Raw genomic sequence first — 12,630 nt, forward strand, 5'->3', positions numbered from 1 at the left:
CACCCTTGCTCTAAAGCATAGTGACCAATGCCAAAGGCAATGTGAACACACACAGCCAGTAGGTGCTCTCTAATACTCCTCTATATTTCTGCTCCAACAATTCATCTGTATGCCTCCAAGAACAGGCTGTACAATATTTGTGCCATTTACATTTATTATAACTATAATTTAATTACCTATGAAATAAACTGATAAAATAAGTCTAAAAAATTGTTGGAAAGACTCAGGAGTAAACAAAATTGCTATTAGGCGAGGCAAAGGTGTAACAACTGTGCAAGATTGTGAAAACGTTGTACATGTTCAGAATATTTTTTCTTCATGAAAAAACCCTCAAAACTAGAAATTATAAATGATACACAACGAAAGTGATTTGTGTAAAGAAAGATTACTCTGAACTCTGTACAATAGATAAATCATTAAAAGTATATAATGCATAGTAAAAACAAAGAACAAAAAGATAAATCATACTATTAAAAGATTGGCAGGTACAAGTATATTGCTGAGCTTTAGATTAAACATATTTAAGGCATATATCTATCATTTTAGTAATTCCATGCTTTTTCTTTTTTAAATATAAAATATGCCATACTTATAGAAAAGTACAAAACATATATGTTTATTTTGGGTTTTTTTTGAGACTGACTTTTCTTCTTGTCGCCTAGGCTGGAGTACAATGGTGCAATCTTGGCTCACTGCAATGTCCACCTCCCAGGTTCAAGCGATTCTCCTGCCTCAGCCTCCTGAGTAGCTGGGATTATAGGCACCCACCACCACGCCTGGCTAATGTTTTTGTATTTTTAGTAGAGACAGGGTTTCACCATGTTGGTCAGCTGGTCTCGAACTTCTGACCTCAGGTGATCTGCCTGCCTCAGCCTCCCGAAGTGCTGGGATTACAGGTGTGAGCCACCGCGCCCAGGTTATGTTCCTTTTAATGTTACTGATATTTCAGAAGTTCTCCAAGTTCCCCCTCCCCAATCACAATTCCTTTCCTTCTCCATAGACATAATTCAATATCTGGAGTACCCACAAGTGTCCAACCGTTGTTTGGTATACTACATTCAAATATTTTCAGCTGAAATAAAAGAATAGATACTTGGTTAACAATTGAGCCATTTTCTTCATTGTATTACCATCAATATCAATAAACGTTAGAGTTCTGATATCTAATATTTTTAACTTGGACTTGATCAAGAAATTAATTTTTACCTACTAAGTTTATGAAGGAGTCATGTTCAGTGATGAAACTCATCATAATGTTCATTCATTGATCCTAACAAGGCACAATTAAGTATGTAAGATTTACTAAAAATACATTTCAGTAGACCTCCAAAAACCACTATTTATAAATGATTAGAGATTTTCTACATTGGCAGCAATTTCTCAGAGAGATACATAGAAAAAGAGAGAGAGACACAGAGAGAAAGAGAGAATGCACTTTAGTAATTCAAACTAATACTGATAGGTAAAGATTATCTCAAATACATAAAAATTGGGAATTATTAAATATTTTTAAAACCATTAGATCACCTCTAAATATATAGAAAAGACAAACTTGTCTATTAAAGTGTTGAATTATTAAAAGTTTTAGCTGTAGTAGTTAACAAAAGGAGATTCCATTAAATACAGTGTCAATGATATATATGTAAACTGATTAGTCTGAAGTGCTTAAAAACATTTTAAAAATTGTTATTCCCCTTTAGTTTACATTATTAATTTTTACTGTAAGAAAGAGTTTTGCTGAACAAAAGTAAATTATAGCTCAGATGTTGCTGAGTTCCAAATTAGTAGATTTCCAGTGTAATAGAATATAAATTTGAGAGGTTTTAAAATATCCATAGTCTGTTGTAAGGAGGGAAGACTTAACTATAAAATGTAGGAAATCGAAGGCACATCACCCAAAGACAGCAATTTTAGCATCACTGTTGGTGGGTTAAATAGATGTTGTGGTATGCCTAAATAAGATGTAGCAACACACTTAATGATGTATTCTATTGCAAAGTGCTTAACTTGAACCCATCAGGCCTTTATGTAAAGTTCAACTTGCAAGAATATACAGGATAAAGAAACAGGATAAATGACATAAGGAGGTAATAGACAAATCCAGAAGCTGGGGCATTCTGAGGAACACCTGTCTGTGTCTCTTCAACGAAGAATTTTGCTGGATTAGGCTGGGCACAGTGGCTCAAGCCTGTAATCCCAGCACTTTGGGAGGCCGAGGTAGGCAGATCACCTGAGGTCAGGAGTTCGAAACCAGCCTGGCCAACATGGTGAAACCCCGTCTCTATTAAAAATACAAAACAATTAGCCGGGTATGGTGGTCCGTACCTGTAACCCCAGCTACTTGGCAGGATGAGGCAGAACTGCTTGAACCTGGGAGGTGGAGGTTGCAGTGAGCTGAGATTGCACCACTGCACTCCAGCCTGGGCAACAGAGCAAGATTCCATCTCAAAATAAATAAATAAACAAATAAATAAAAGAACTTGCCTGGATTAAAAAAAACTTAAGGGACATATCATCCAGACATAATGTGTAATCCTAAATCAGATCTTGCCTAGACACATCAGCTGTGGAACATTCCTTGGGGTCACAAATGGAAATGTGGTATGTATTAGATGAGACAAAAATCTACTGAGATGGAAGGATAAAGATTATTGATTTTAAAAAGCAGGTTAGAATGCTCTTTGTAAAATATTATTTCATACTCTCCTTCTGGTTTAAAAATGTGTATATAGGGACATAGAGAAAGTCTAGCTTTAACAATGATGATCTTAGATGGTAAAAATGTGATCACTGGAAGTCCTAGATAGTGGAATCAGAGAAGAGAAAGAAATAACGTACAAACTGGGAAAGAAAAAGTCAAATTATCCTTGTTTACAGGTGATATGATCTGAGTATTTGGAAAAAGCTAACGATGCCACTAAAAAACTATTAGAACTGATAAGCAAATTCAGTAAAGTTACAGGATACAAAATCAACATTTCTATATGCCAACAGCACACAATCTGAAAAAGAAATCAAGAAAGTAATCCCATTTATAATAGCTACAAATATAATAAGATACCTAGGAATAAACTTAACCAAAGAAGTGAAAGATCTCTACAATAAAAACTATAAAACACTGATGCAAGAAATTGAAAATACAACAAAATGGAAAGATATTCCATGTTCATGGATTGGGAGAATCAATATTGTTAAAATGTCCAGACTTCCCAAAGCGGTCTACAGATTCAATGCAATCTCTATGAAATACCAATAATACTCTTTACAGAAATAGAATAAATAATCCTAAAGTTTATACTGAACCACAAAAAACCTACAGTAGCCAAAGCCATCCTGAGCAAAAAGAAAAACACTTGAGGAATCACACTACCTAATTTCAATTATACTACAAAACTATAGTAACCAAGACAGCCATAGTAACAAAAGCTATAGTAACCAAAACTGTACTGGCATAAACATAGACCAGTGGAACAGAATAGAGAACCCAGAAATGAATCCATACATCTACAGTGAACTCATTTTCAACAAAAGTGCCAGGAACATTGATATGGTTTGGCTGTGTCCCCACCCAAATCTCATCTTGAATTGTAGTTCCCATAATCCCCACATGTCATGTGAAGGACCCGGTGGGAGGTAATTAAATCATGGGGACAATTACCCTCATGCTATTCTTGTGATACTGAATGAGTTCTCACAAGATCTGATGGTTTTATAAGGGGCTTTTCCTTGCTTGGCACATCTCTTTCGTGCTGCCATGTGAAGAAAGACGTGTTTGCTTTCCCTTCCACCATGATTGTAAGTTTCCTGAGGCATCCCCAGCCATGTGGAACTGTGAGTCAATTAAACCTCTTTCCTTTATAAATTTTCCAGTCTTGGGCAGTTCTTTATAGCAGTGTGATAATGGACTAACACAAACATACACTGGGGAAAGGTCTCTTCAATAAATGTTCTGGGAAAGTTGGATATCCGTATGCAGAAGAATGAAACTAGACCTCTATCTCTCACTATACACAGAAATCAAATCAAAATGGATTAAAGACTTAAATCTAAGACTTTGAACTATGCAACTACTACAAGAAAACATTGGAGAAACTCTCCAGGCAATTGGTCTGGGCAAAAACTTCTTGAGTAACACCCTAGAGGCAGAGGCAAACAATGCAAAAATGAACAAATGGAAACACATCAAGTTAAAAAGCTTCTGTGCAGCAAAAGAAACAATCAACAAAGTGAAGAGAGAATCCACAGAATGGGAGAAAATATTTGCAAGCTATCAATCTGACAAGAGATAAATAACCAGAGCATATAAGGAGCTCAAACAACTCAATAGGAAAAAATCTAAAATTTGAATTTAGAATAGGCAAAAGATCTAAATAGAGATATCTCAAAAGATGACATACAAATGGCAAACAGGTATATGAAAAGGTACTCAACATCACTGATCATCAGAGAGATGCAAATCAAAACTACAATGAGATATCATCTCACCCCAGTTAAAATGGCTTTTATCCAAAAGGCAGGAAAGAACTAAAGCTGGTAAGGATGTGGAGGAAAGGCAACTTGTGTACACTGTTGGTGGGAATGTAAATTAGTACAGCTACTATGGAGAACAGTATGGGAATACCTCAAAAAACTAAAAATAGAGTTATCATATCATCTAGCAATCCTACTGCTAGGTATACACCCAAAAGAAAGAAAATCATTACAACAAAGAGACATCTGCATTCCCATGTTTACCGCAGCACTATTCACAATAGTCAAGATTTGGAAGCAACTGAAGTGCCCATCAATAGATAAATGGATAATGAAAATGTGGTACATATACACAGTGGAGTTCTATTCGGCCATGAAAAAGAAAGGGATCCTGTCATTTGCAACAACATGGGTGGAACTGGAGGACAATATGTTAAGTATTAATAAAATAAGCCAGGCACAGAAAGACAAACTTCACATTTTCTCACTCATTTGTGAGAGCTAAAAATCAAAACAATTAAACTTATGGAGATAGACAGAATGGTAGTGGGGGTGATTGGGAAGTGGGGATAGTTAATAAGCACAAAAATATAGTTAGATAGAACGAATAAGAGCTAGTATTTTTCAGCACAATAGGGTGACTACATTTAAGTGTACAATAAATTACTACACAGTAATTACTACACAGTAATTTGTTGTACACTTAAAAATAACTAAAAACATATAATTGGAATGTCTGTAACAAAAAGAAATGATAAATGCTTGAGGTGATGAATACTGCATTTACCCTGATGTGATTATTATGCATTGTATGCCTGTTTCAAAATATCTCATGTACCTGATAAATTTATATACCTACTATATAGTCATAAAAATTAAAATTAAAAACGTGATCACTTTATATTTGCTTATAGTATTTTCTGGTTTTTTACAATACACATGTACTGCTTCTCTAATAGTTTCTATGGAAAATTTATGACTTTTCTGTGGTATCAATAGATCCATTCATAATGGTTCATCATAGAAACTTTGTTAGAAAAAAGACAGATACTGACATGAGTGGAAGGTAAAAGGAAACTGGGGGTTTATATAAAAAGATCTCAACTTTAATTCTCTGACTCTTTATAATGCTTTGAATTTATCAAGATACATTTACTGCCTTTCATGTCATTTCACATACAAAATGCTGTGCATTAAAAATGTTGTCTTGACTTTTTCTCACCGGAGGCATTACAGCTCTTCTCATTATTATTAGATAGCTCAGTATAAGATGTACTTTGCTAAATAAACTCACAAAGCATGAAGAATTCTAGATACCTCTGCATAATAATCAACCTGTTTCTTTTTCACCAGGAAGGGTCAAGCTTAATGGTTGTTAGGATCACTACTATATATGCAAATTGGATTCCTACAAAATAAGCAACCATTTTAGAATATACATATTCACACTCTAATTGCCTTAAAAGTGAGTCATGGAACATAAAAACTACTTTCACTAAGAGAGTACCCAATTTCAGCTGAATATACAACAAACCAATTTCATATCATTTATTTCCAATATCTTAAGTTAGATTATTTGAGAAGTGTTCACATTTTAAATTTAAGACTGATCTTTCAAAAGTCCAATTTTTTTAAAAATGGAAAATCACTTGGGATATTTAACAGTTACTTATTTAGGTCAGAGTCAATTAGATCTGGAGGTTAAAAATGTATGAGTTTGAAGCCTACCCCTGATTGGCTGCATAACCTTAGGCAAGTTATCTAGCATAGCTAAATCTCAGTTTTGTTTTTTTTTTTCAATCTATAAAATGGAGAAAACACTATTTATGTCAGAGTGTTGTGATGATTCAATGAGATTATGCTGCCTGTTACATGGTAGGCACTCAATAAATATCCATGACAATGATGGTGATGACTCTCAAAATCCTGATATGCGATTCCAGTCTGATATATCCCAAGAATATTGAGGATGCTCCTTTACATCTCCACACAGATGTCTGATAGGTATCTCAGTCTTCTCAGACATAGCAGGACTACTGCTCCCGCTTCAGCCTGCTTCTCCCCTGGGGCCCCCATCTCAGTAGATGGCATTATCAGTAACCTAGGAGTCATTTTTTAGGACCTCAACCTAGCAGTCATTTCTATCCTCTTTTTCACACATGGCAGCAAATTCCTGTGAGCTCTAGCTTCAATCTATTTTGATCCTACCACTTGTGTAGGTCTATCACTACTATACCAGTCCAAGCCAGCATCATCTTTAGCCTGGGCAACCGCAAAGACTCTTGCTATAGCTCCCTGTTTTCACTCGTGTCCTCCTGACTCCTTTAGTCTATTTCTCACTCAGCTGCCAGAGTGAATCTTTAAAATGTAACCCAGGTGATGTCACTTCCCTGCTCAAAAAACCCTTCAATGGCTCCCCATCACACATAGAACAAAATTCAAACCCTTCCCTATCCAAAAGATGCTAAGTGATAGGGCTTCTGCCAACCTCATCTCCTAGCACCTTCCTCCTCACTTGCTCAGCTGCAGCCATCCTGGCCTCCTTTGCTATTCCATGAGCATCTTAAGATGGGAAGACACACCTCTGCCTCTGCACCCTTCAATATGCCAGTCCTTCTGTGTGAGGCATTCCTTCCCCAGATAGCTGCATGGCATTGCAGCTCACTCCTCTGCTCAAGTATCAGGCTTTTCCTGGACACCCCATCAAAAGAAGCACATCCATAGCTCTGTTTCATTTTTCTGTATGGCATTGTCATGACTTATTTTATATCTGTGTGTGTATACATGTACTTGTATGTATATAAATTCATTTATACTTTGTCTCCCAACTCGTACATAAAATCAATAAAGATGAAGCCTTCATTTTATTCACTGCTGGATTCCCATTGTCAGGAATGGTGCTTAGCACCTTTTAGGTATTAAAGAAATACTTTTCTACACACGGAGAGTTTTTCTTGTATTAAAGTTGGTTTGGATGGGCTGGGCGCGGTTGCGCATTCACGCCTGTAATCCCAGCACTTTGGGAAGCTAAGCCAGGTGGATCACGAGGTCAGGAGTTCGAGACCAGCCTAACCAACATGGTAAATCCCCATCTCTACTAAAAATACAAAAATTAGCTGGGTGTGGTGGCGCACGCCTGTAATTCCAGCTACTCAAGAGGCTGAGGTAGGAGAATCACTTGAACCTGGGAGGCCGAGGTTGCAGTGAGCCAAGATTGTACCACTGAACTCCAGCCTAGGTGACAGAGTGAGACTCCATCTCAGAAAAAAAAAAAAAAAATTGGTTTGGATTTAGCCAAGTACTCCAATCACTACAAAAATGAACCCTAATCAAAAAAGCAAGAAAGAATATTAGTTCTTTTATATTCCCTATACCTTGGAGAAACCTGACAGATTTAAGTTTGAAAACTGGGGTTATAAAATTCTTTATTTTTACTCAGGAAACTAAATAAAATCTTTTATTTAGGAAATCTAGGAGCAGTGTAACAGAAAAAGTTCCTTTTATTTCATTAGGGTGCTGGAAGAAGTAAGTATTTAAAACAACACAAAAAGGTTCTGAATTTAAAATAATCAAGTGATTACTTGAATGAAATATTTTGTAATAAATGAAAAAAGAAAAATTTCCCTGGTTTTATTTATTACTACATGGTTCTATATAAACAAATTATGATATTATAGGATAAAGTTGTTTTGAGACGAAAAGAAAAAATTCACATCAGAGGTTGGGTGAGGTGGCTGGCCAGGCACAGTGGCTCAGGCCTGTAATCCCAGCTCTTCTGGAGGCTGAGGCAGGTGGATCACTTGAGCTTAGGAGTTCAACATTGGCCTGGGCAACATGGTGAAAGCCCATCTCTACTAAAAATACAAAAATTAGCCTGTGTGGTAGCACGTGCCTGTAGTCCCAGGTACTCGGGAAGCTGAGGCAAAAGAATCGCTTGAACCCAGGAGGCAGAGGTTAAGTAAGCCGAGATAGTGCCAGTGCGCTAAAGCCTGGGTGACAGAGTGAGACTCTGTCTTCAAAAAAAAAAAAAAAAGAGGCACATCAGAGTGTTAATAAGCTAAAAAATAATTCCTTCCCTCAACAATTCTTTTGTAGAAATCCCAAACTGTGGCTGAACAGTTTGGCACAGCTAAATACATGAGACTTAAATTCACCAGAAAAATGAAGTTGTTTTAACCTACTGTATGTTTAAATTATGATGGCTACTATGAGCCATAAAATATTCTATAATAAAACTGTTGAATCCAATCAATACAAAGCAGTATATGAATAAAATTCCAGCAGATAACCCTCTGAACCTCTATGACTTTATCTGTGCTGTTTTTATGGCACTTAATCACTTGTTATCTTTTATTTGCAGGCAGTGGCATTTTTGGACATGGGATTTTTGTGTTTCATCTTTGCAGTCTCCTACAGTGTTAGCACAATGACTGGGCTACTCAGTACATGTTTTCTGAATGAAAGGATGAATTAATAATGTGGAGGGTTAAAGTTGGGGAATAATGGCAGTAAATGCTGCATACATATAATGAATATGTATTAGGAGAGCTCTAAATAAACCTAATTACTGCTTTTTTATATCATATCCTATGAGAGAATGTACAGAGACTTAGTTACATCTGTAAATGTCACTTATGTGCACTCTATTTTGCATCCCAGTAATGATCACAACTGTAATAAAGTAATCATCCATTTAATCATTTCTTAAGTATGTCTTATCCACTTTAAATCCTAGAGGGTAAGGGCTGCATATGGCTTCTAAGAGCTTCAGCATCTCACAGTAGTGGGGGCCCAATAAATATATTTTGAATTAATGAATGCAGTTAGGGCTGTGCCACTGCATAACTTGCAAATGACTGGGCCCTGTCTTAGCTAAGTTTACCAGGCTTCTCACAGCTTCACAGAATCTAACCAGTTATTTTTCATTGGTTTTAGGATACACACTTTTTCACATGCATCTTACAGATGATAGTGTCTTCATATTACGGATAATTTAAATAAAAGTATTTTTTTCTTTTTGAGTATTATGTAAAATAACAGTCTTAAGAAATGACAGTATTTTCCAGCCAACGAAATATGATTATTGTTAATTTCATTTTAATATGGAAAAGACAAAAACTTCAAGTACTCACATCAATTAAATCAGAAAGATCATGAATATAGTACTTGAAAACTGAGGCATTGGTGGCTTCAAGTGTTAGGAGATATTCGTTCCGTGCCTTAATTGATTTTAGCTTATTTTCTGAATATTTTGCTTGTCTCTGGAATGAAGAAGATCCAGGCATTGGGAAAGAATGCAGTCATTTTTAATCAAGACAGAGAAACATACATGCATTTTTATTAACCTTAACAATTTATTCCACATATACAAATGACCCTCAAAGTCCTTTGCCAAAAGTACATTTTGAATCTGATTTAAATAGCAAACTAAAATTACCCAGCTATGGGAAATAATAACAATGTATTTGGGCTTCAGGCCCATTTGCAATGAAATCTCCTTGTTAATATTCAAGTTCTCCACACTGTGTATTGAATACTTGGCATTCACCACTAAATGATGTCCAGCTGTTATTACATGATTTTTATATTTCCTAAACATTTCTCATTCCCATGGGAGGAAATGCATGTCTTTTCACAATAATTTACAATGTGTGGATATCAGCTATTGCATCAGTGTTCTTAGTATTGTCTCCTCAAATGAAGGCAGAAGAGCTCTGCAATCTCTTTTTACTTACTTTTTCTTTCATTTTTTCAATTTTCTTTACAGAGCTTCGCCGTTGATGTCTCTCCTCTAGTCGAATATGGAAGACTGGATCACCAGATCTCCCAATTTGCTTTTCCTCTTGTTTTTCGGCCTCTTTCAGCTTGCTCTCTGCACTGATGCTCTCTGCATGATACATATGGTATGTTTTCATCACCTGTGGAAAAGTGACCCAAATTGTTACAAGATGTCTGTCCGTCATTTAGAGAGTGAATGGGAACCATTTATACGACATATATGATACACATACCACCTTCCAAATGGCAGAGGGGAAAAGTCAGATTGTCAGTAAAGTAAGTGAATTACGGACTACTGCTTCTACATAAAGCACACAGAAATATGCAAATTCATCTGCCAGGAAAAAGCACCTAGAGGACAGGATTTGACGAAAAAATGATTTACGGAGTCTTACGCATACTTTTCAATGTACTTGAAAAGTTCTCTTAAGCTTAAAAGCATTTCTGTAAAATCTCCTCTACATTATTAATTTGCAGAATAAACCGTTTATTCATGGATCGATTTTAGCCCAACCCAAACCCAAATTAGTACAGTCTTTATTAAAGGAATTTTATTGCATAAAATCTATTTGTCAAAGTAAAAAATGTAAATATTAAGGTTCATACATAGTTTTAGTTGAAAAAACATTGTTTTTCTGACCACAAAGTAATACTTTATGTTCAATGTAGAAAACATTTATTTTCTTAAAAAAACAAACAAAAACAAAACAAAACAAAAAAATAGGCCGGGCGTGCTGGCTCATGCCTGTAATCCCGGCACTTTGGGAGGCCGAGGCAGACAGATCACTTGAGGTCAGGAATTCGAGACTAGCCCGGCCAACATGGTGAAATCCTGTCTCTACTAAAAATACAAAAAGTTAGTCAAGTGTGGTGGCACACCTGTAATCCAGCTACTCAGGAGGCTGAGGCAGGAGAATCACTTGAACCTGGGAGGTGGAGGTTGGAGTGAGCTGACATTGTGCCACTGTCTCCAGCCTGGGTGACAAAGTGAGACTCCATCTCAAATAATAATAATAATAATAATATAAAAGAAAATAAAGAAAATAAAAAGCAATCAAAGATAACCACTGACAAGATTTTAGTATAAAGCCTTCCAGCCTTTTCTCTATGAAAACACACACACACATACACACATGTACACACATTTCTTCCTTTAAAAATGCCATATATGGCTGGCTACTGTAGTGAGGGGATGGCAGTTAAAACTAAGGGCAGGGCATGGTGGCTTCACGCTTGTAATCCCAGCACATTTTGGGAGGCCAAGGTGGGAGGACTGCTTGAGCCTAACTAAGAGTTTGAGACCCGCCTGAGCAACACAGTGGGACCGTCTCTACAAATATAAAAAAATTAGCTGGGCCTGGTGGCATGCACCTGTAGAGCCAGCTACTTGGGAGGCTGGGGCGAGGGGATTGGTTGAGCCCGGGAGGTGGAGGTGGCAGTGAGCTGAGATTGTGCCACTGCGCTCCAGCCTGGGTGACAGAGTGAGACCTTGCCTCAAAAAAAAAAAAAAAAGTAAAAATAAATAAATAAATAAATAAAATAAAATGCCATATATGATTTCTCTCTTTAAAAAACTGAGATCATCCTATATTTGTAATTTTTAGATTACAATGTCCTTTGCCACTTAGATATCAGCATATTTTCCTATATCATTAAATATTCTTCTAAACATAATTTTAAGTGCTACATAGTATTTGTCTATATGACTGTTCCATAACTTAATTCCCCATTGTTAAAAACTTTAGGATATTTCAACTATTTGCTTTATAAAGTTGTGTTAAAAACCTTTGATATATATCTAATTTCTTCTCTTAGAAATGATATATGTAATTTGAATTTTAATAAATTTAGGAATATATAGAACATAACAATTTCATAATGTATTAAAATTTACAGAATGAATCCTCAATTATTACACATTTTGGCTATATTATTGTTACAAAAAATGTTTGTGTACAAAATTGTGTCATATCTCCTAGGACAAATTTTCAGAAATAGAATTGCAGCATTAGAGAATATGCACATTTTTGAGACTTAGTAATATATTGCCAATTTTATACTCAGCTAATTAAAATAAACTGATCTATTGTGTTATCTCTGAAAGTATTTCAGACAACATAAGTGCTTAATAAATATTTTCTTAAATAATAAACAAGCTATTATTTTTATAACGGTATCTATAAATCGGTATGTAATCTCTGTATTCTTAGGTACAGGAGGGTAACAGTCACAGATTTCAGAGTCACAGATTTTATCTGAAAATCATAATTTTTCCAATATAATTTCAGTATGCTTTCATATGTCAGACATCCAGGTGAATTCGAAAACCTGTGTATTTTGAGCACAATTATGCTCCTTAAAAGAAACAACACACGTAAGGTG

The 12,630-nt window shown here is 35.8% G+C and overlaps 1 protein-coding gene across 8 annotated transcripts in view; it reads right to left on the minus strand.

Moving 5' to 3' along the window:
• Nucleotides 1-12,630, minus strand: part of SRGAP1 (SLIT-ROBO Rho GTPase activating protein 1) — a 309,133-nt gene that overhangs the window by 93,222 nt on the left and 203,281 nt on the right. For 5 of the 8 annotated variants that reach the window (XM_004053497.5, XM_019039335.4, XM_063693850.1 and 2 more), the window contains 2 exons: nucleotides 10,206-10,388; nucleotides 9,603-9,731 (listed from right to left, as the gene is read on the minus strand). In XM_004053497.5, the coding sequence (XP_004053545.1) occupies nucleotides 9,603-9,731; nucleotides 10,206-10,388 (312 nt within the window). The remainder of the gene's footprint in view (nucleotides 1-9,602; nucleotides 9,732-10,205; nucleotides 10,389-12,630) is intronic. The other 3 variants (XM_055358087.2, XM_063693853.1, XM_063693851.1) reach the window with 1 other exon arrangement.

The sequence above is a fragment of the Gorilla gorilla genome, chromosome 10, assembly GCF_029281585.2.
Source record: "Gorilla gorilla gorilla isolate KB3781 chromosome 10, NHGRI_mGorGor1-v2.1_pri, whole genome shotgun sequence".
In the NCBI taxonomy this organism is placed as follows: Eukaryota; Metazoa; Chordata; class Mammalia; order Primates; family Hominidae; genus Gorilla; species Gorilla gorilla.